Source organism: Caloenas nicobarica, chromosome 2 (genome assembly GCF_036013445.1).
Source record: "Caloenas nicobarica isolate bCalNic1 chromosome 2, bCalNic1.hap1, whole genome shotgun sequence".
In the NCBI taxonomy this organism is placed as follows: Eukaryota; Metazoa; Chordata; class Aves; order Columbiformes; family Columbidae; genus Caloenas; species Caloenas nicobarica.
The window spans coordinates 156,684,748-156,709,028 of NC_088246.1; the positions used below are offsets into that span (position 1 = coordinate 156,684,748).

At 37.3% G+C, this 24,281-nt stretch overlaps 1 protein-coding gene across 4 annotated transcripts in view; it reads left to right on the plus strand.

Annotated features, from left to right (window-relative positions):
* The window catches only part of PHF20L1 (PHD finger protein 20 like 1), a 58,810-nt gene that overhangs the window by 23,116 nt on the left and 11,413 nt on the right, over positions 1–24,281 (plus strand). For 2 of the 4 annotated variants that reach the window (XM_065627698.1, XM_065627696.1), the window contains 9 exons: positions 3,535–3,787; positions 5,790–5,975; positions 6,175–6,381; positions 12,782–13,000; positions 13,201–13,257; positions 14,366–14,470; positions 20,068–20,232; positions 20,610–20,791; positions 22,733–22,832. In XM_065627698.1, the coding sequence (XP_065483770.1) occupies positions 3,535–3,787; positions 5,790–5,975; positions 6,175–6,381; positions 12,782–13,000; positions 13,201–13,257; positions 14,366–14,470; positions 20,068–20,232; positions 20,610–20,791; positions 22,733–22,832 (1,474 nt within the window). The remainder of the gene's footprint in view (positions 1–3,534; positions 3,788–5,789; positions 5,976–6,174; positions 6,382–12,781; positions 13,001–13,200; positions 13,258–14,365; positions 14,471–20,067; positions 20,233–20,609; positions 20,792–22,732; positions 22,833–24,281) is intronic. The other 2 variants (XM_065627697.1, XM_065627699.1) reach the window with 1 other exon arrangement.

The following is a 24,281-nucleotide window of genomic DNA, read 5'->3' on the forward strand; positions in this document are numbered from 1 at the left end:
AAAGAAAAATGAAGTCTCCGTGCAACAAATGTGAGGAGACCAGTGTCCCAAGGTCCAGTTTTATAGCTGGAACCATGACTGGATTAGGAAAAGGCCCTTACACAAATTAAATTTGTGTTTGAAAAAGGGTTTTTGACATCAAGTAGAACTTCTTTTTTAAAAGAAGTTTCTTTTATATTGTAAGAATTTGGTGTTGTAGGCTTGTATGTGTTTTATGAACTGCTCAATGAGCCATACATTTTGCAAGGGCGTGTATTTTAATAAATACAAAAAAGAAACTTTTAAATAATGTTAAGGGTCTGATTTTTAAATCTGCGTATTTGCAGGACCTGAAAGCTGCCATTTTATCTTTGGCTTGTTCCTTGCGTTCAGGCATTGCTTCTCTCCGAGTTGTGCATTATCTTGCTTATTAAAAGGGCTGAATGCCTGAGCACGATTAAGCAAGCTAAGGATGAACAGTAGTCTTGATTCAGGACATCTTTGTTTTCCAGTGATTTAAATCAGAGCCTTAATGTAGTTTTAATACAGCTTTTTTGTATTCATTTTCGTTCTTCTTCAACAGCAGCATTTTGAATAAAATAACCTTGCTGCCCGCAATTCTTAAAAGAGCACTTCTGTTCTTAAGCCCCGGCACACTCTATGAACAGTCCCTACCCCAAACTTTACTTCATATTTTGGTTGTACTGGTTCTTTAGAGCTGATATATAATTGCGTTGCTGTGGTTTTTCCATTGACGCCGCATTGGATGCGAGTCTTGTCAATGGAACGTGATTTTCTGTTTCTAATGCTGTCACTGTAACGGCGACCTGAGCCCCTACGGTGTCAATGCATTGACCGATATTTTGCATAAAGGTTTACAGTGTATTGACATGACATTCCATTTCTCAAATTTTTGCATATTAAAGACGCTATGATTTCATTGCTACGGTGACAGTGTGATATTTTCAATGTGCAAAAAACTGTGAAATGGCTTACAGCATGTTGTTTTTGGAAGAATCATTACAATGTAAATCTTATCATGCAGGATCCCATTCGGGCGAATGGGACTTTGTGGTTTACATAGACTGTGTATGCAACAGTATAAACTACAGTGCATATTTACTAAAAACTTTTTGTTACTTCTTGGAATTAGTAACTCGGCTGTTTCTGTTTTCTTCATTAGATATTAAAAAAAGATGTCTCTGTCATTGTTTACATGCTAATGGTCTGAAAAACCTCATTTTTGGAAATACTAATTAAGCTCCTTTAAAGAGGCATCTAAGATCCCAAATTGTCCTGTTCCCTCGCTTCTAACTAAAATCAGAAACCTCACAAACATTTAAAAGATTAACTGTGGGGAGGAAAATTTTTGAGCTTCAAGCTTTTTTCACTAAGTTTCTGCACGAATTTAAATGGCCGAGTTATAAACCTCCCCAAATTTTTTTTCAATAGCAAAGCCGACATTCCTTAGAGGTTTTGTCTACTAGTGCTATAAAATTGAATGGGTGAAATATCTTGTAGGTTTTTTTAATAATGTAGTACAAAACATGGTAGAAGTATTCAGGCCAATAGCCGAAAACTGACTTTGTTGATGGAAGTTTATTTTATTTATATTTATATATTTTTAGTTTACAGTTGTCTTAAACCCAAAACCTCAGACTATTAGTTGCAGATACAGTAGTTTATTTAACTGTATTAGGGTATGTTGTGTTTATATTTCCTTTTGACCAAGACCTGATTAGATGAATAACATTAATTCATTAAGGTTTTTAATGTTAATTTGTCCTGTTAAGAGGTTAAGCACCTTATCAAAATATTAATTTAATTTTTTTAATCTTGTTTAAATTACTTTGTAATTTGAAAGTAATGGATGCTGTAGTAATGTCTTTCACATCTGTGAAGATGAACAATAAAATTGTTTATTTACAAGTTACGACTCTAATTAATTTCTGGTAATGCCTCTCATAACCAGCGTAGGTATACTCTACAGTTGATGGAATATTTTATTGAAATGAATAAACTGCACTCAGTACATGTGTAATTGAGTTATTCAAGGTAGAACTGATGTCTGCTGAATGGGATGTTTTGCACCGGCTCGTTACATGGTACTTCCAGCAAGCTATTCATGTACCATTCAGGGGTGCCCTTTTACAAACATAGAATGTGCATTTTTTAGTTTGTTTGTTTGTTTGCCCCCTTTTATTTTTTCCATTGGAACACGGAAAGTTCCAGTGGAAAATAAAATTGTAATTTATAACAAAACGCAATGCCCTCAAATCATCAGAGATGTGATGTTTTTAATTTGGATAAAGTGGTGCACACGTTCTAGAAATCTCTTTCTACTTTGTTAGTTATGGTTTTATTAGGTGCTATTATTCTGTGTTATGCAAATGGGACAAGAAAGGGGACAGGTTTAAGAAACCATGTTCAGATATTGTCATTTGCCATTATTGGGCAAGTTGAGCACATGCACAGTTTATTCAGTGAAGTGGGAAGGATTTCCTTCCAGTTTAAAATCTAAAATGCTAATGTCTGTCAATGCATGCTAATTGTCTAAAAATAATAGTTCAGTATGTGTGTTAAGAAGGATGAAAATTGATGAAATTGGAAAGCTGCATTATATGGGGTTTTTTTAAAATTATTTTTTTCTTCAAAAACTGTTTTAACTCTTTATCTACTCATTTTTCCCCAACAGTTAACAAACTATTTAGCCCTGTGGTGCTAGAAGTTGTGATTTCTTCATGTGTTTGCACAAACATATAATGTGAAATCCAGACTCCCAGCACTAAAAGGGGTTGTGTGTGAGAGTGTGTTCAGTATTTGGAAACTTTTAATTGTTTTCAGACAATTCCTTAAAGGAGCGTTATCAACTTTTTCAGGTTCTTCTCTAAAAATGAAATTCATGTTAAAGTTTTCCTGAGGAACTTTTTATTATATATTTTTTTAAAATTTTTTTTCCTATGGTCAGGGAGATGACTGTGAAAGGGAAATCTTGGCAACTTTTTTTAGAACTGCAATCCTCTGAACGAGGATTTCTTGCACATAACAGTGCAAAAGCCTGGCAAAAGTTCAAGGAGTGTCTGGATGACGCTCTTAGTCATATTTGTAGTTCCAGGTAGTCCTGTGAGGAGCAGGGAGTTGGAATCTGGTCCTTATGGGTCCCTTCCAACTTGAGATATTCTCTGACTGTAAATCGGCGTATCTGTTCTGGCTTGTGACAAATGACACTTTGAGACAGCACCTGGAGATGGAAACTAAAAAGGCTTTGGTGAATTTTAAAAATGGGAATAGAGAAAAAATGTTTTGTTTTCAGGCTTTTTGCAGGTATTTCAAATAGTAAGAAATAAGGGTGTTCTGAATACTGGAAATAATTGATAGTGCTCCTTTAAAAAAAAAGTTTAATGTTATGCATTTTAAATAGTTTTCATTTGTACTGAAAATGTTGCTTTAAAATGTTTTGAATACTAAAGTTGCTTTTAAAAAGATCAAAATAGAATACAAGAACTACAGCGAAGAAACTGAAATAAAAGTATCAATTTTTTATTATTTATTCAGGAGATTTCACCTAAACCACAAAGTCAGAAAAAAAATGAAGCTGATATTAGCAGTTCTGCCACCATTCAGAAACCTGCACTGTTATCCTCAACTTTGTCTTCAGGAAAGGCTCGCAGCAAGAAATGCAAACAAGAATCTGGAGATTCTTCTGGGTGTATAAAGCCCCCTAAATCACCACTTTCCCCAGAATTAATACAAGTCGAGGATTTGACGCTGGTCTCTCAGCTTCCTTCTTCTGTGATAAATAAAACTAGTGAGCACAGACATTTTAAGAAAAATACCGTAATTACTTATAAGCGATATACAGAAATTTTTTGGGGTTGTAAATGGCTATTGCTTTTAAAAATGAATCTGCTTTAACTAAAAAGTCCAAGTGGGAGAATTAGGGGTAGCTTAGTATTTTAAAAGTCAAGTCACATAATAAGGTATATGAATTACTCTACCAGAAATAATACATTTATCTTTGTAGAGTTGTGGCTTTTAATGGTTGGCTTTCCCTCCAGCTTAAATCTCCACATCGGTATTAAAAGTGATACAGGAAAAAATCAAACCTCTCTTCTGAAGGGGCCTGATTCATTAAAAAGAAAAGACGCACGCCTGGGGTGTGGACCGTTCCTTCTCTGAGAAATTCCATCTTCCGCAGCCTGATGTGCTGTACCTGTTGGCTGGGGCATTCTTCACCTTATGTGCTATTTCCTTCACATAGGATGTGAAATAGAAGATGGGTTCAAGATCTGTGGTGGGGAAATATGAAAAAAAATTGAGTTTCTTTGTCTCAGAAAAATACTATAGGTGTCCAGCTTCTTAACATGTGTAATTGACTTGCAAAGAACAAGAATATTGGTTATTAGAAGCACAAGGAAAGGTTTCTGCTACATCCTTGAAGATGCTATTTTTTCGTGAATATTAAAATATTTCTGTACCTTTTTTGAGATTATATTAGGGTTTTAGTGTTGCTTAGGGTCAGGCTCTTTGTTGCCTGAAGAACATTAAATGATGAGGCCAGGAGTTAAAATAAATGTGGGCTCCAGTAAGTCAAAAGCTACATTTTTGTTTCAGTTTTAGAATAGTGATTGAGGATGGAAGACTCTACCTGCATTGTGTGTTCGCCTTAACCTTGATTTGAGATTTTTCTCTTAGGAGATAAGTTTCTTTTAGTCTTTTCTCTCAGATAACTTTAAATGAATGGGAGAGGGAGGGGTGCAAATTCAGCCATTTTTAGTCAGGACATGGGTATAAATTGTATTTTGTCCCCACAAAATATTAGCAGTCATCTATATTGTAATATGCCTTCCCACCCCGCCCTTAAAATAATGGTAAGTAGTTTTCCTTTAACATGTTTGTATTTTGGATTAAGTTAGACTTCTCTGTAGCAATGTTTTAAAAAATAGCTAATTTAAAATTTGGTTACTTAATAGCTTAGACTGTGTTTGTGCTGTCCCTCAATCTTTCGCTTTGAGTCTTTACCACTTCCAATAGAAATTAAATTTTGCTACGTCTTTATTTTTAAATCTGTACATCTTTGACTCTAAAAACTGCTTAAGAAAAAGAGAGAACAGTGGTTTACAGTGTAATAATGGCTTAAATATTTTTCAAAGTCAAAAGCTTGTGAAACCAGGTACAATTCGAGAGGTGTAGGGGAGCATGGGTTTTTTGTTTTTAATGAATCAGGCCTATATTAACCTATATCAATACCCTCCCCCTCCTTTTTTTTTTAAGTATGAAGTCCTCGAACCTTCTTACTGTGCTATGCCTTTGAAATACAGTTGGAATATTGATATCGGGTTAACAGAAGACAGGAAGTGGGATATAAAATTAACCACTGGTTTGGATTATTTTTTTTAAGTTTTATGTTAACCACTATCCGTGACTTTTTAGATCTTTTAACTGTGATCATTTGTTCTGTTTACTGTTAAATCCTATTGCCCCCTTCCATTATAAGTAGCCTATTCTCATGGGTTATATGGGGGGGGTGCTTATTGTAAGCGTGCTGTTTGCCTAAAACAACAGCCTTTAGCAGTGGGGAAGTAGGTGCCCCAATAATGTATAATAAGCAAATAGCAGAATCGTACCTTGAGCATAACCCTTTTGCTTCTGGTAGTGACAGTTTTTAATTACTTTTATCAGTTCTGCTGTAATTACCAGCTTTGCAAATAAGAGCTATTTAAGGCACTCCCCCTCTTTAGATCTCAAATACTGCGGTAAGATGATGGTATCTCTCTCTGCTTCATGAACATTGAAAGATCTCTTTTTAGGTCCATCACAGCCAGTGAATTCCCCTAGATCCTACAAACATAGCCAACGGAGAAGAAGATCACAGCGTTTAGCCACTTGCTCCTTGCCTGATGATTCTGTAGAAAAATTTTCTTCTCCTTCTTCAGTTACTGATGGAAAAGTGTTCTCCATCAGTGGTCAAAATCAACAGTCATCAAAATTGGAGGGTAATGTATCCTAATCTAATAAAGAACTGCCCAAGAGAAATTGAATCATAAAAATTAGACCTTTCACGGTTTTCATCTAACGGGATGTTTTGACTTGCTGTAGCTCAAGCTGTTCCTATGTTATGTAACGCTGCAATCCAAACTGTTGTTTCTTGGACCTATGTATCTTTTTTAATATTGCATTTTTTCTTTCATGTAGTACCTGCTGTTGCTCATATGTCACTTGAGAAGCATGGACCGTGTCTCCCTCTTGATTTAAGCTGTAGTTCGGAAGTTACAGCACCATTATCCACAGAATCCACTTTCCGTAATGAATATCCCAGTAAAGACAAGGAAGATATTCAGATGATTACATATCTTTCTTCCAAAGCAGTAATTGATGGAAGAGTAGCTACAACAGCGTCAGGTAAAGAGATTCAGTATACAACCAGTTAGGTTTGTAGTTGTAGGGTTAAATTTTGTATGTATTCACTTACACAGAAAGAGGGGATACTTGTTTTCTCTTTCTGTACAGCCACAAACCTGCCACTCTTCCTGGGGTGTCCATCTGCATATTCTTCGTTTTCCACTGGCTTTGATCTGCATTAGCACTTTTTCCTAACACACTTTAAGGAAGATCTGAGAGTTTGGAATATAAAAATCAGCATTTCTTTCAAAAATTCTAACAATACTTAGAATCTGTAAATATAATTTGTGAAGTTGTTTACTAACATACTAACATATACTAAATCTACATGTACTCATTTATATTGCGGCTTTAGCTCTAAAACTTAGTAGCATTTTCAGAGGCAGTCAGCATTCCTCTACCTTTGCTGCTTTTTCCAGCGGAGATGTTGTCATTTGCTTGCTACAAAATGTTACTTGAAAATATTCCTGAAAAATCCTCTAAAACTTATAGACCTGGTTCACCCTCCCAGAATTAGCACAGAACCCAATACTGGAACTCTGTGCTGCCTCTCACTGGGTGACAGTTTACTGGCTACTGTGGTTTAAGTGAAGCACTTGGATAGAGGCAATTAAGAGATTTGAGGAAGGGTTTACATAGTAATTTGCAGACCCTAAAAGCGGGTTGTTTTCTTCCAGCGTATGTTAGGTGTCCATATGCTTTATTCATAAGTAAGTCTCTTATGTGGGTGAGTATCATACCATTTTTAATTGGCTACCAAGACAGAATTCTCTCAGAAGCTTTTTTTTTAAGATTGTTCAATAAAGTAAGGAGGAAAAAAAATCAAATTATTGTACACTGCTGGGGAAGTTTTCAGTGAATGTGACCAATAGTAAGGGAGGACAACATGACCTTAAAGTATCTAATTATGGCATTCAAACTATAAATTAGTTTTGTTTGAGGAGGAGGGGAATAACTTTGCATTCTGATAGTACAGCTGCAGTGCTCAGTAGGTCAGTGAAGCATTTTGTGCAGTATGTACGGCCCCTTCTTGGACGTCTGCCCACACTTTCCCCCACTGAAAGCGTAAGGTAATCGCTTTGTGGAGTTGCAGCGTAGCTATTGAACCTGCTGTAGCGAAAGCTGGGTAGGATTCTTGGATCAATATTGTGTAGATTAAAATACATGACTGTAATTATCCTTTAAAAGAAATTATTAATCTCTTAAACTAATTCGTCAAAATAAGGGCTACGGGAATTTCTAATCAGCTGCCACTTTTAAAAAGTGTTGCTGAATTTCTCAAGTGAAACCTTGTGACAGTCTCGGTTTGCTGATGGAACATTGCTTATCAGTAGAATCGCAGATTACTGGGAAAATTACTTCTCAAAGTCCTTATATCTCTTGTCTTCTGCCCCTAAGAGAAGTGCTTTTGGGACCTGTATATTTGCCCACTCATAGAACAAGACCATAAAAGAAACCCAACGAATTCCACCTACCATCTGTTTCTTGTTTATTAGAGCTCATTTCAGTTACTAGTAATTTAACTTCTGGCTTTTCTGATATGTTTTCTGGATCATTTAATGTGTAGTTGGTAATGCTGACAAGTGTTTATTTCCTTGCCGACTTTTGTCACGGGACTGGTTTGGACTCGGAGTGAGCTGGTTCTAAACCCAGCATCCATCAGTAAATCACTTGGTGATTTGTTGAGCTTGGTCTTGGCCACAGCTGAGTCTAATTAAAGAAATAATGTTTCATTTACAGCAACCTTTATTTATGATTCAAAAATATTTGACATGTCCACGCACTTTGTGTCAGTGAAAACCATTCCCTGACAAAATTATCTGGAATTACTATTAATACTTGAGTTAAGAAGAAGAAGATGGAAGCACTTGCATTCCATGCTGGAAGATACACTTCAGTGGAGCTTTTTTTGCACCTACATAATCCTAAGAGTTATAAGCTCTCAAGGAACTGATTTGTCAGGGTTTGTCTTCTGGGTTTTTGCCATCTGGACAGACCTGTGTTTTGTTCCTAATTTTTATGTATTATAGTTTTCCTCCATGCAATCAATAGAACTCTATCTTGAGCTTTTATACTGACTTTTTTCTCCAAATGTTAGAAGTTTTCTGAAATTTGCAGCCCAGCATCCACTTGGGCACTATAAGCTTTGTGGGCTGAAAGACTAATCTAGACAGTTTGATATCTTTAATTCAGAGATTTCCTGTAAAGTTTTGGAGTCAGCTGCCTCTGTCAATAGTATCTCTAGGACTCTGTAACTGAAGTTCATGTGTCTTTTGGGTTCATCTCAGGCTTCTAACTCGTGAAACTTGTTTGTGTCATTCTTAGGAGAAGAAAAATGTAGCTTTTAAGTTCGGATTTGAAACCTCTGGAGTTACTTTACACTGTTGAATAGTTTTTGTTGTATTCTCTGCCTAAAGGCATCTTTTTACTTTTGAAATAGCACAGATTCTCAAGTCATATTACTTAAGCACACATAATTACACCAAATTCTTGCATGCTTCAGGAGCACGCATAGAATTCACTCTTTTTCACTACGATTCCTTTTCTAATGAACCTGTTCAAACAGTGGCAAGCTGTCTTCATAATCTTTGAAGTAGATAACTAGTTTCAGAAATGGTGGAGATAACAAAAGTATTTAGCCTGAAACAACCTATTACTTCTGCAAAAGAGCTGCAGTGTTTTAGACCCAGAGATGCAATTCGTGTCTTTGGAAGTTTAGACTTCTGATAGGATCTATCAGTTGAGTCAACTGAAAAAAGAATTGTATATTGTTGATAAATGATGCATTTTTATGACTTCTTCAAAAGGCACTGATTTGATGTGTTGTAGAGGGGAGGAGTGAGGCATACTGAAGTGCGGAAGCATAAATGGCAACTCATAGTATTGACGCCTTTCAAAATGAACAACTTGTTCCATGAAGGCAACACACGAGCCCTGCGGTCAACTCCTTCAGTCCACGGGCTGCACAGGAGCGCTGGGCACTGCGGTAGATGCTGGTACGATACCAGTTAATTATTGCACAGAGGTTCTGCTTTGCCTAAGCTTGCAATCACTGGATATTGTACACACATACCTAAGAATCCTTGCTTTCCATTGTCAGACTTCTTAAAATGTAGATAACTGGCCTTTTTCTCACTTAGCCTTTAAATTCACAGTCAGTCTGAATACATGCAAAACACTGTAGTTTTCCAGTTCGGACTACAGGGAGTTCAGATCTTTCCATAGTTGTAATTTTCTTTTAATTTATGATAATTTTTCTTGGTTTCTATAACTCTACACCATTTTGTTAGTTTAACTGTTATGTATTGAGCAAATATCAGCAAGCAACAGGGTTTTAAAATTAAAGGAAAATATTGTTACTTTTACTAATATAACAATATTAATATAATATTTATAGTAGTAATATAACAATATTGTTATTAGCTATTACTTCCTATTCCAGCTCAGTCTAGATGGTTTTGCTAGTAGCGTAACATCAGGTTAACTGTATGGGCAAAATTTGCATTTATGCTGCAAGAAAAAACGTAATATACTTTGGCATAATTTTATTGATAAGTTTGCTGCAGTGGGAACAAGAAACAGCTGATGTACCAAATTTTCAGAAATTTAGATTGGTCGCTTCTTAATAAACTCCTGCCAGCGTTATTGGTTACCCTACTTTGAAGAGGTATCTAGACTCTCGTGAGCTAAAGCTTTTGTTACTTTGGAGGTGTTTGTTTTACTCCAAACATCTCTTGACAGTCGGGTTTACTCCCTGACTTGAATGTCTGCCCTTCTCGTCTCTGCCCTGAAGTTCACAGCTGGTTCTTGGCGTACTTAGTTGATGGCACCAAGAACCTGTCATGTCCTCATCTTTCCTAAAGAGATGATTGTGTGCAGGATCTGGTATTAATCTGTCATATATATTTAAAGTGCATTTAGGTATAGAATTCACGCTCTGCACTGGGAATTCAAACCATAACATTAATGATAGAACCATGAATTATGCTGGTCATATTATGATTTAAATTGTAGATTAATACAAATGCTGATATTTCCATTAGTAGGAAAGCTGAAGCATCAAAAGCCATGGAATAGAATATCATGCAGCAAAATAAGTTGCCACGCATAATACAATTTATTCTAATTTGCTGCACCACGAAGAGCCGGTATCGGAGCATCCTCCTGTTCTGAGCCACCACGCCAGGCCAGAGAGCTGACACTGGCCACCTGTTGTAAAGCAGACTGAAAATTGCCTCGGTTTGCATTTGTTTTAATCTGAAATCAGTCTTCTGGTGATCAAATTGATCTTAGAACAATGACATAGTGAGTGGGTGATCAAGCGTGATCTCTAAGCATCTTTGTCTCTGCGGAGTGTTAATGGCAGAGCTCCCACGCTTTGCTGTGTGGGAGGTGGCTGACGAGACTCCTCAACGGGAATAAAATTACAATTAAAAGTAACAGTTAAAAAATCCATGGTAGTATTTCCATAAAGGAATTTTTTTTTTATAAACTAATATTTTTTCCCTTACTGTATTTACTTGCCCCTCAGACTGTGATTGTCCACTTTGTCTAATTTTGTGGTTGCTTGTAAGGCATAGTGATTGCACAGTTGAAAATTAAACTTTGCAAGACCTAACTCCTTACTTAGGACTTGAGAATTTAAGATTCTCAATTTAGGATGATTTCTGATTAATAAAATTAAAAGCCAAGGATAACATTGCAGTGTACACAAGCATAATAGTAATTTTTCTGGTTACTGTACTAAGGCAGTCTGGAGAGCTCTGTCATTGAGATGAATATTGATGTGACTGTCGCATATTTCTACCCATCATAAATGTTCTCTCTGACAGTCATTCAGTTAGTAGCTGATGTGCTTATGTTGAAAATTATTGTGATGCTGAAGTTCGTTGTGTTGTGGCTGTCGGGATCAGAGCATGTCTGAATGTCTGAAGTCAGGATTTCTTCTGAATAACGAAGTTGAAATAGGAATTCATCTAATATTGAGATTAAATTCGTCTTGACATTGGATGGAATAGTCTCTCATCTTTTCATCAAAATGGCAGTGACCTAACCAAATTACGTGCATTTGGGTGATCCTTTTGTGCTCTTTTTAGAAATGAGACAAGACGTTGATAGCATGATGATGTGGACAAGTGTCACTTTTTTTCCTTTTACTGAGGTGCTAAAATATACTCATTGCTCCACAGATGGCAAAGCAATTCAGTCCTGTAACAGGGAGAAACCTTAATTAGGAAACCCAAGAAGGGAATAATTTGAATGGTGTTTTGTGGCGATGCCGAGTATCCCAGCAAGCTAAATCCACTTGAAATACAAAGATCAGCTTTGTATTTTTTCTTGTTTAATATCTTGATTTTTCACAACTGCTTTTTTGTTGTTGTTGTTCAGCACTTTAACCCGCCGGTGGTTTTTACATGCTTTTGTTTTTATACATGTTTTTTTGTTGGGCTTCTATGTTGAGAGGCAGTGAAGGTGGCTGGTGCCTCCAAGTGTTTGCAGCTGGCACTGAAAAACCTGAACCCTTAGGACTTTCCAGAGCTGCATTTTCCTACAATATGTTCTCAGCATGGTCCTGAAACATCCTCGGTGGTCTGATGAAGACAGAATTTGCTAATTGCATTTAAATGAAACTTAAGGCTCTTACAATATCAGTGAACACAGTAGTACAGAGTTTTGAATAACCTCGATGTTCTTTAGAAGTAACTTCTGTTCTAGTTTATTTGAAAATTCCATTTTCTTATTTGATTATAAATATTAGCAAGGGAAATGATAATTTGAGCTTCGTTTTGCCATATTATTTCTTAATTAGCATCAGATAAAGGTTGAAAAATATAAATAGGTAAGCTTTTACTGAATAGTGCAAATAAAAATTGTCAGTATATGATGCTGAATTCTGACAAATTATCGCATGATTTTTGCCTATAATTCAAATGTAGATTAAATACGCACATGAAAGATAATCAGTGATTTAAATATTATTAAAATCAATTAAAAACGTGATAAGCGGAAGTGTAAATTTTAAAGGTAGCACTACAAATATTGTACCAGACGGTTAATTGTAACGATATTGACCATGTCAGCACCTTTAACCCTCACTGTTGATATGGGTTTCTATTACAATGAAACAAAAAGGAAACAAAAAGGCTCAAAAGTAGCAGCAAAATACACTTTGAACAGTACAAGTAGTTTGAAATCGAGTACAAATCTCCAAACCAAGAAGCTTTCTGTGGCATGTATTGTCTTGTATGTAAGACTAAGACCTAGGCATTCATATGCAGTAATTCTATGTTGAGTGTGATGATATTATTACCAATATTTGACATTTCAGTGATCTGACGCAGCCAGGGATCTGGCTGCAATCCTTACGGAATGCCTAGTAAATGTGTCTTCTTGTTTTCAGCACCCTCGTCCCATGTACATGCCTTGCATCTGGAAATGCCTTTAACCAATAGTCTAAAGTTATCCAAAGGGAATAGTAAAAAAAAGAGGTCATCCACATCAGTGAGCTCTGAAGGGACAGAGATACTGTGCTCTGTGCCCGTAAAGGAGAAATGTTCTGAGAGTCTGAAGGAGAAAATATTAAAGAACGTGATTGAGAAGGACAAGCATTCAGAAGTTGGTAAACTACAATACTTTTTGTTTCCAGTGCTTTAGACGATAAAAATAATCATAAAGTGACATTAAAGATAACTTTATTGTTTGTATGGTTCTTCTACATTATGGACCATTAGGACTTTTTACGGTCTAATGACTTTTACAAGAAAATGGGTCACCAGCCAGACATCGTGCTTATGTCATATATTCTTCTTCGATTTTCAGGTGCAGTAAGAATGGAAAGAAAAGGAAAACTGGAGGAGAAAACTTCTTCAACATATGGTATGTAAAGAGTAATAATATTTTTAGGAAAAAAAGGAAAAAAATAGCTAACGCTTGATACCTCTGAAAAGCAAATGTGAAAGGGTAAAATATTTCCTGGGCCCAGCTACACTACTTTTGTTTAGGTCTTAAAAACTGTTTTTATCTGTATGACAAGTTTATAGTAGAATAATAGCTTTATAAGAGAAAATGAAAGTGTCCATAGCAAGGGTTTGCAAGTACCTCTGAAAGGCCTGAAAAAAAGCTTTTTTTTTTTAAGTTGAACTAACGATACTGTGTTTAGAAATTAAGAGGGCTTTGGTTTTACCCTGTGTTTAAAATAAGAAAAAAAAAAAATAGATGGACAAGAATTCATAAGCAATTCTGTCTTGTTTTTCCAGGAGGTAAAAGTGCTGGTTTTATGTTCCCCAGGAAGATAATAAGATTCCAATTTTTGTGCAGGAAACAATCCTTAAATAATGACTTTGAAGATTTATTTTTCTGTAACAAGTCAATTCCCTCATTATTTATCTCACTGCTGATTGCTTAGAAAATGATTGTGGGGTGACAATGTTGGGAGATATATTTTGTCTGGGGAGAATTAACAGGATAAATAGAATTTTTCTGAGACAAAGTACTTGTCCTCATGTGTGTACCAACAGTGGTTAGAAGTGAACTGCAATGTAAGACATGTATCATCAATTTTAGTCAGAATCAGTGTTCTGTGAGGATGTTGCTGTGTAGTAGAAAGTGCTGACAGCATCAGCAGTTTTGTGATACTGAAATTTCCTTCAAATGACTTTCTGTAGGCCTAATATATGTTTTTAAGGTTATTTTTAGTTTGGAGTTTTCCACTTCTGAAAGCTTTTTCTCTTGCTATATCTTCTTCTACAATATCCCATTTGGAAATACTTAAAATAGTAAAATGTTATTTGTTGAGAGAGATTCCTTGGAACCATTCTACCAGCAATTAATAAGAGATGTGCCCAAGATATCAAGTAAATTAACTGAATCATTTTGATCTGAGTAGACAACTGGAATACTTGGTTTTGAATATTTAGGTTAAGCCAAATGAAGCAAGTAATCCTGAATGGTACTGCTGTTTTAAAATGTTTAATTTTTATTTCAGGTAAAAAGAAAGAAAAGGAAAAGGAGAAAAAAGAGAAAAAGGAGAAAGATCATAAATCAAAACAGAAAAAGAAGAAGAAAAAAAAGAAGAAATCTAAACAGCATGGTAAGTACTATATATATATATATTTAATAAGCAAAATCACTCTGTATTTCCGGCATTAGATATTAAAACTTGTTTCTAGACAGTATGAATGTCAAATTTTAGAAATTTCAAAGAACAAGTTTTGGCTTTAAGTGTTGAGAAGAACACTTAGGTCTGTGACCTCATTTTTTGTGTTTATAGCCTGTTCCTTCCATGACAGACATAGGTATTTCATAGATGTTCTTTCTTTCTTCAAAAGATGCACTTGCTCTCCTCATCTGTTCAAATTCTTCATTTGAAGCTCTGTACACATCCTACCTATTTCGCTCGGACATTAAAGTTATTCTAGTATCCAGTCTGTTGCTAAATTTCCGTGGTTTACTGTATAAAACGCAGCCTCTCCCACCGGTTAATCCTGAGCAGCTGAGGTTGGTGTCTCTGTAACAGCCTTGTCTGTTGTCTTGACACACGATGATTCTGTTTGTCTTCGTCTCACTTCTCAGTTCTGATTCTTTGATCACATCACCCACCTTTGTCTTTTTCTCTCTTATTTCTGTTCCCTAGAAGGATAAAAATAGGGGTTTTTTTCAGACATGAGGCTCTAGGTAGCTTGTGCTTTTTTTAACAAAACAAAGAAACCCTTTCAAAACACTTTGTGCTTTTCTTTTCCTCCTTGTTTGAGAAGTACTTCTCTAAGAGTGTGGTTTAAAGTTGTAGCACCATCCTTTCTGTAACTCTCCTTGGTGTGATTTCTGTGGGACAACTGGACAATGTTTGGGTTTTCTTCTTTATAAAAAGATAACTATCCTGCTGACCAGTACACTTTTACAGTTTCTTTGTTGTTCTTCAGCTTTTCCACATGGTTTGGTTCTTTTAATCTCCCATGAAATCACGTTACGGGTTCCTTGGTTTACTTTTTATTTTGCATCCAGTGCGGTCTTAATCGCAGCATTATGGCAATAAAAATAATAGCATGGTCAAATGCAGACTCATTCTGTCGTCTTGCCAAAGACTGACTTTTTTTTTTGTGTATTATACCTGCTTAGTTCAGAAAGTGCTTCAGACTGAAAATGATACTGCTTATTTTTATCTTGCTGCTGTTTTTTCTTCTTTTCTTGAAAACATCTTTAAATATTCAGAATCTAAAAACGAGAACACAGACTGTCCTTTCTATGCCTGTCAGATTGACTTGACTTTTGTGTACCTTGAGAGTGTACTTTACTAGATATTGGTTGTCATAACTTTGCTTAAAATTTCTTAAAATATGACAAGGTGAAAATGTAAAACCTTTCAAACAAGTTTCTAGAAATTTTTGCTCAAGAGCATGTGGAAAAACCCCATGCATTAAATTGAGCTTCTGACCACAGACTTTTAAAGATGCCTTGTGGATCTCTAGAGTGATTATTCATTTGTCTGTCCAGAATTTATGCTATAACATAAAAATGTTCCCAAATAATGTGGTGCTTGAATGTGAAGTGCAATAATTTAGGTTTAATGTACTTCTCTGTCTTTATATTGGAGTAATATGATTTTAAGCTATAAACTTCAATTGCTTACTTTACCTAAATGTTATTGGGAGTTCTTTAATTTGCACTGGGAAGGCATCTAAGCATTTGTAAGAAGATACTGGTAAATGCCAAGTATTCAAAAGCCAAAGAAAAGAACAAAACCCCTAAGACCCTGAGCAGTCCTGGCTACTTCATCTGTGATTATTAAAACATGACAGAGTGAGTTAATACTGTCTTCAGGTTCCGTTTTAAGGAAGATGTTCAAAAGTAATGTGCCATCCCCTTGTGTGCAGGAAAACCCCCAGCAGCACTCTCAATACAGTTCAATGGGAGTAAGAAAAATGTTTTGTTGCTCTTCTGTTCTTTGAGTACATGACAGACTGAGTGTTGGTGTAAAAGTCTTTTGAAAAAGAACTGTCACAAAAGTAGCTATCCCCCCGAGCTTTCTGTTTCATTTATTTCCAAAGAAAGAGGTAAATGAAGGAGTTATCTGTCGTCTCTGGTGTTGAGTTCCAAAATTTAGATGAATCATCAGAAAAGGCTGCTCTAGTGCAGCATTTAGAAGATTTGGGAGGACTTGGTCTGACTGGTTCTCAGCTGAGTGTGTGATATTTTGCTTTTTTGCAAAGGCCTGTGCTTCAGAGCAGAGTCTGGGCTTTCTCACTGGCTCTGGTTCCATGCAGCTCCGACATGCAATAGGTTTTGCAAACCCTACTCATCTTTTAAATTTTTTTTTGTTCCTTTGGTCTCTTTTTGCCAACTTGTCTTGAAACTTAGAAGCTTGGCAGAGGTACCATGATTAGGTTGCAACTTCTAGGGGCCGTATCCAATGCTTGTAAATATTAGGAGAAAACCATGTACCTCCCAGTGCCCAACAAATAGAAATTTTAAATCCAGATGCAGAAAGCAGTGTAAGTAAAACTTGAGCATTTTATTCTTTGGAAATTCATCTTGTGAAAATCTGTGTCTGGCAATCCAGAGGTATTCTGCCTGGATACTTTTTTTTTTTTTAACTGGAGAAAAAAGAAAAATACAGGATCATAGAAAGTCTAGAGTTGGAAGGGACCCACAAGTATCATGGAGTCTAACTCCTGTCCCTGCAAATGCTTTGGCAGATTCTGTCTCCACTGTCAGTCCCTGAAAAAGCCCATTGAAAAATGATTCGTTTTTAAAACAGACAAACAAAAACCAAACAAACCAACCCTTCCTCTGTGCCAAAAAAAAACCCACAAGCAAAGAAAACAACAACAAAAAAACCCAGCCAAACAAAAAACCAGCAAACAACACGATTTTTTTTCTGCTGTATGTGCAAGATTGACTTCCTATAAAACGCATATAACACAGAAGGTGGGTAATTTCTGATTTTTGTACTGTTCTGTTACAGTGAGGTTGAGAGCAATACAACATGAAGTGATCAACTCAACTTGTCATGGAGTTGACTCGCCTACAGTGAATATACTTTGGAATTGTGGTAGATAGTGTGGTTTTGACAGAAGGAGAAAGTAAATATGAGCAGTGGCTTTATGGAAGGTTTCTAGGAGAGAGACATGTTGTGGAACCCATAGCAAGAAAACTATAGATACAGATGGTAGCAGGAAAGCTTCCTACAGAAGAATGAAAGTGTAGAAATATGATTACTCACTTATATTCAAAGTAGTAAGTTTTGAGAGGAGTAAGTGGATAGCTACTCTTATTTACCGTTTGACCAGCATAAGAAAGACATGGACCTGCTCAAGCGGGTCCAGAGGAGGCCACAAAGATGATCAGGTCCTGGAGAGCCTCCCCTGTGAGAAAAGGCCAAGAGGCTGTTTAGCTGAGAAAAGAGAAGGCTCTGGGAAGTCCTTATAGCAGCCTTCTAGTATTTAAAAGGGGAGACCTCCAGGAAGGTTGGGAAGGGACTCTGAAGGAGTGTAGTGATAGGACAACAGGTAACAGTTTAAAACTGAAAGGGTAGATTTATGTTACGTATTAGAAAGAGATTTTTTACTGTGAGCGTGATGAGACACTGGAATAGGCTGCCCAGAGAAGTTGTAGATGCCACATCCCTGGGAGTGTTCAAGGCCAGGTTGGATGGGGCTCTGAGCAACTTGATCTACTGGAAAGTATCCCTGCCTGAGGTAGGGGGCCTAGAACTAGATGATCTTCAAGGTCCCTTCCACCCCAAACTGTTCTGTGATTTGTGATTCCGTGAGTTACCTGGGACAGTCTCTCCAGTCACTGTGATTTAAGTGCAGCCTTGTGAGTATGTTCCTTGAAACCGTTGCACATAGTATATGTTACAGGAAATTTTATCATGCTGGTACCAGTATGAAGGTTCCACCTGAATATGAGGAGAAACTTCTTTCCTTTGAGGTGCCAGAGCCTGGAACAGGCTGCCCAGAGAGGTTGTGGAGTCTCCTTCTCTGGAGACATTCAAACCCGCCTGGACACCTTCCTGTGTGATCTGCTCTGGTGAACCTGCTTTAGCAGGTGAGTTGGACTGGATGATCTCCAGAGGTCCCTTCCAACCCCAGACACTCTGTGAGAAATGTCAGTACTGCTGTAGCGCCAGTGGGCACAAGCTCTGGCTGAGCAGGGTGAGGGTCCAATAGTGAGAAAATACATATATATATATATATATATGTGTGTGTGTGTGTGTGTACAGTGTGGATCCCTCCAGCAGCTGGGCTCAGACACTTGTCTGCCCAGTAGCTGCCTATGGATCCCAGTCTTCCCAGTTGCTGGCACCTGGAGGTACAAGACCCAGGGGCCATAGCCCTGCTGCAGTACAGACCATCTCACTCATGTGCGCTGTCACACAGCGCTGGATTTGGCCAGGACTCCCCAGATTCCCATAGTCCCCCTGGCTCTCACCCCTAGAGACACACTTGCCCCCAGAACTGGCCCTTGCAGATCCACTCACCCACTACTCCCAGGCCATTTCACCTGCTCACCAGCTGGTCCAGCTCGATCTCTGCTAACAGTCAGACACTTGCACTGGCTCCGGGTGCTGCAGGGTGAACTCATGGGCCTCTGTGACCAGACATCCCTCTCAGGTGGTTGGTATTTCAGCCACTTGCTCCAGTCTCTCCAGGTGCTGGCACCGCAGCCACATGGGCCCTTAGACCTGTGGTCTGACTCCATTTGCTGGCACTCTGCCCCCTGCACACCGAATAGAGCCTCTCACCGGGGTGACAGTTAGAAATGGGGTTTAATAAGAATCACAGAATGGTTGAGGTTGGAAGGGACCTCTGGAGGTTCTCTGGTCCAACCCCCCTGACCAAGCAGGGCCACCTAGAGACAGTTGCCCAGGACCATGTCCAGACAACTTTTGGATATCTCCAAGGAGGGAGACTCCACCACCTCTGCCAGCACAGATAGGACACACTGTGCTGATCAGACACAGGGCATGGCCAGACAAAGTCTACTGACCAGCACACTGTGCATGACTGGCCTTTTTTATCCCCTTTATTATTCCCTGTGCTTGTTCCTCTCCAAACACTTAGGTCCATTGATTTATATATATATATATATATATATTTACACACACACACTTTGGTTCCATTGGCCCATCATCAACTGCTGGCTCCTGGGATGGGCCTGAGAGCATCCAAGGAGGGGTTTTCTGGGGCTCCCTGTGCACATCCACAGGTGTATGGAAAAGCTTTTGTCACTTAACCTGGCAGGACTGTCTGCAGTTACTTGGTAACTAGTACTTGTTGGTAGTGCTACTGACAGACCTAAAGCAAAAAAAGAGCTCCCAGCACCATGTCTAAGGACAGCAGATGGTACAGGATGAATTGTGGGGAAAAAAAAGACTGTATAACGTTAAAGGAAAAATTATTCCTCTGTACATTCAGAGATGGAGGGGGGAGTTAAATGAGTAATGCTTGTCTTAGCTATTAAACTTTATTATGTTTCTTACTGGAATTTTTTTTATAAAATGTTATGAAGAACTTTTGCTGTTTCTCATTTAGAGTTTCATCATCCTAATACCTCAGTGTTGATTACTTCTAAACATAATGTTGCAGAATACTAAAATAGGTGTGGTTTTCAGGTTTCGGGGTTTTTTTGCATTTGTCACAAACTTCACTCTTGTAACAGCAACTTATTTTCTTTTAACTTTTCCAGATTATTCAGATTATGAAGATAGTTCTGTTGAATTCTTGGACAGATGCTCGTCTCCATTAACACGGTCGTCGGGGAGCTCTCTGACTTTGCGCAGCATGTTCTCGGAGAAGAATACATCATACCAGTATCCAAGAGCTATCTTGTCTGTTGACCTTAGTGGAGAAAGTAGGTTGGGTGAACAGCAGCTTTCAGTTTGTAGGTTTAAATCTTTAAGAGAATTTTAAAGGAAATAATTCGGTTTGTGTTTGGGATTGTAGCTATAAATATGGTGACTGATTTCTACTTCATCTGTTGAAATCAAAATGCTTACGCTGCTCAAGCTATTCTGCATTTTACTTACTTTGGTTAAGTGTTGCTGCTCTGCTTCTGAGGAGATGATATTAAAGGCATTTTGCAGAATTCATCAAGAAATCTGATACACCAGCAGTGTGTTCGGGAGTGATTTTTGTTGTATGCAGGTTAAGATTTTTAACTGCTAAAAATACCTCTATGAAGTATTGTATCTCTGCACACAAAATTTCACATGTATTTATTTTTACTAGACCTTTCAGACGTGGAGTTCTTGGATGATTCCTCTACAGAGAGTTTGTTACTCAGTGGCGATGAATACAATCAGGATTTTGATTCAACTAACTTTGAAGAGTCTCAGGATGAAGATGATGCTCTCAATGAAATTGTTAGATGCATTTGTGAACTGGATGAAGAAAATGGCTTTATGATTCAGGTAAAGAAATTTAGCGAGGGAGGCTGTATTTTCCAAGTGAATTTCTTGCTCGTGAAGGTGCCCTTTGGATGTGTTGGAGACTGAAGTTATGTAGAGAGCTCTGAATAGAAACAAAATATTTCTGTGTTCTGCACTTCGCTTGACTGCGGTGTATGCAGAACTGTTACGCTAGGATGGGATTTCTCTAACAAATGAATATGTAGAACAAGTTTGTAAGGAAAGATAACCTTTTTCTTTATAGCTAGTTGATAAATTTGGAATGAAGTATCCCTTCCTGCACACAAATCACCGCTTCTGTCCACAGACCATCCCGGTTATACCAACCCTTCTGGTTTGGCCCTTGTGCTTTGTGGTACCACTTGCAGATACTGCTCTGCTCACTGTAAATGTACCTCAGCTTGTATCCAAGATCTTTGCTATACAGACGTGAATATCGTCAGTAACTGTGCGTGATGTGTGCGCTTCATCTTTGGAACAGCAGTTCTCAAACTAGAAATCACTGGCTTGTTTTAGAAACTGCAAAGAATTTAAATCTTTCTTGGTGCAGGAAAAAAGGATGAAGAGTATATACCGTGTGTGCACAGCATTCAGGTGCTGATGGATTGCAACTAGTGCTGCTTATTTATTTGTACTCCAGTGACGGGAGCATTTCCCATCTAATGAATAATTTCAAATCTTTTTCTCAAGAAATTCATAATATAGTGATTAGATCAGATGCAAGCAACAGTGAGGAAGAACGCAGTTGTTAATAACTTTAAAAACGCCATGAAATTCCTGTGTGTTTTTCTTCCCCACTTAAAACCCAGGTTTGTATTCAACTATTAATGTGTGGTAAGGTTTCTGTTGAAATATGGAGCCTTTCTAGTTGAGACTTGAAGAAAGCAAGTGTGACAGTTTTGTGTTAATGGACTTAAAGTCTTTTGGAAATGACAGAAAGACCTAAAAACGAAGGACACAAAGACTGTCCCTGAGAACACACTACTGAAAATGCACTGTGGTATTGGAGGAGCTAAGCAGGAGTTCAGTTATGGTAATAATATGGAAAAAGTTATGGTAATAATATGGAAAAATGGACTGATGCAGAAATCTTTGGAGAGAGGAGAGGAAACTATAGCCATGGCGGTGTCACAAGAGGAAAGGTGACTTCAGTTTTTTGAAAAGGTTGATGCTCAAAAGTACGTCAAAGCAAAGAGGGGAGACTTTCAGTAGTAAAACAACAGGTAGTTAGGACAAAGGCAAATGCTGAGTTGAGAAAGGGAAATGTGGTTTTTTAAGTGGTAGTTTCCTGCCCGTTTCTAAAGTCCAATGACAGCCTGATTTTTTTGATCACTTATCTCCTCTTCATGCCTTGTCTCACTGAGAGCAACCAGTTTGCTATTTCTAGGCCCTCATGTCTTGCCACTTCTATTTTGCTCACCTATTCTCTTGTTTCTCCTCTTTCATTTTCTCTTCATTTTCTTTTTCTTTTAGATTTTCCATTGGTGCGATATTAAAAACACATCTTTCTAGCGCACTGGAGAGATGCTTTGTAAATATAAATAATTAAACTGAAGAGTTTTCTACTTTTCACTGTTATGCTGTAATGTATTACATTATCTTTCTACTTTACTGTAATATTATACTCCTGTCTTATGTTTCACTACTAAATATTTAGGTGCTAAAATACTGAATGTTGTAATGAAATATTATTAAATATTACATCTTCATTTTTTTTTCCAGTCTGGAATTTGTGGTTGAGGTAACTTTCAGAACTAGAGCTATTTTTTTAGCTTGATGTCTTTGCCGACCCAGACACAAATTGCCCAACTAAAATAATCTTACTCATACCAGCTATTTAAGTTAAACTACTGTTCTCTGCATTTTTGACGATACAATAGCTTCTGATTTTTGAATCTACTTATCTCAGTTTTCGTTTTTGCCTTTTTTGTTTTCCGGTATTAGTGTGAAGAGTGCTTGTGTTGGCAGCACAGTGTGTGCATGGGGCTGCTGGAGGACAGCATTCCGGAGCAGTACATCTGCTACATCTGCCGAGATCCACCAGGTACAGCCAAATAGCCCTCATCTGCAGCTATTTACTTGGGTTTTTTAAACAGAAATATTATGCATTGCGTAAATTGTCAAATCTCTGTCTGGTTGTTTTGTTATCTGTTGTACTTCTTTGGGGCAAGTGCTTTGAAGTTTAGCTCTGAGCAGAAACTTTCCTGTTAGTAACACTGAGCTACAATAAATCTTACTCATGATCTTAGTTACCATCACTTTAGTTGTTGCAGCTTAATTCCCTCAAAACCTTAGCACTTTTTCATGTCACTGTAGTCTGAAAAATCTTTCTGAGTCGTTCTCGTTTTGCCTATACTTGGAATCACATCCGTTCATTTAATTTTTTTTTTAGGACTCATTACCACAGTACACTCAATATATGCTGTGGTTGTCATTTCATATCAGTTGCAAATTTATAATGTTTGTGTTTGTCCAGAATTGTGTAAATAAAGGTGTGGAACTGAATATGTGAAATACTAAAAGATCTGACGCTTTTTATAGTAAATGGTAGTGCACAAACAGCACATCTTGCACTTAAGGTTGTCAGGATAAATTTGAAACGGTAAGAATAAGGAAAAGCCTATTTACTTTTAAGCTGAATTCATTAGATTAAGATGATGTTGATTTAAAAATGATTCTGTCCATAAACCCATTTTTCTTAGCAGTTATTTGGAGAAAAACTACACAATTTGGAAGAAAGTTTTTGGTATTTTTTCCTGACAATCAATACAAATACACGTATGTGTCTTCTCGTGAAAGAGCCAACAGTCCAGCTGTTTTAAGTGTGAGACTACACGCCTGAATTTAGTTTCTTTCTGAATTTAATAAATGAAATCTGAAAACTGTTTGCAAAGTTATAAAATAGCACAGGTTTTTTTATTATTTTTGAGAAGAAAATTGAGGAAAATAGAGCTGGACTGATGTGACTTTTTCCATTTGCCCTGATCTGAATCTAAATTGGTGCCATAGAGTGTTGTTCGATAGTTGTGTGTCGTGTACTCTTTGAGCAGTCAAGCTTTTTCGTACTAAAACCAACTAATTTGTCTTGTGTTCTTTCCCTGCACTGTACCAGGTACTTCGTTATCCCCTGCTATGCAGAGACTGTCTCTCTAATTTTTATCTTCTCTCCCTTCCTAACCAATCCTTCTTTTCTTTCTGTGTCAGGAGAAAAAGGTCATTCACAATGTCAGTATTTTAAAGTGTATTGGGATAATGGGCAGAAAGGAGATAGACAGGGTATTCTCCTGAAAGGTATGAAGGGCTTCCATCAACCTGTTCTTTGTTCTGTATATGATGATAGTCTGATATGAAATTCAGTGTAAGATATTGCGGTCTTAATCAGTCTGTCTGGGTTCCTCATTGTAAACAACAATATCGAAATAATTTTCAGTATACATTTCTAGTTTTGTTTCTTTTGTTTATCTTTATGAGGTGGGGTTTTTTTGTTTGGTTG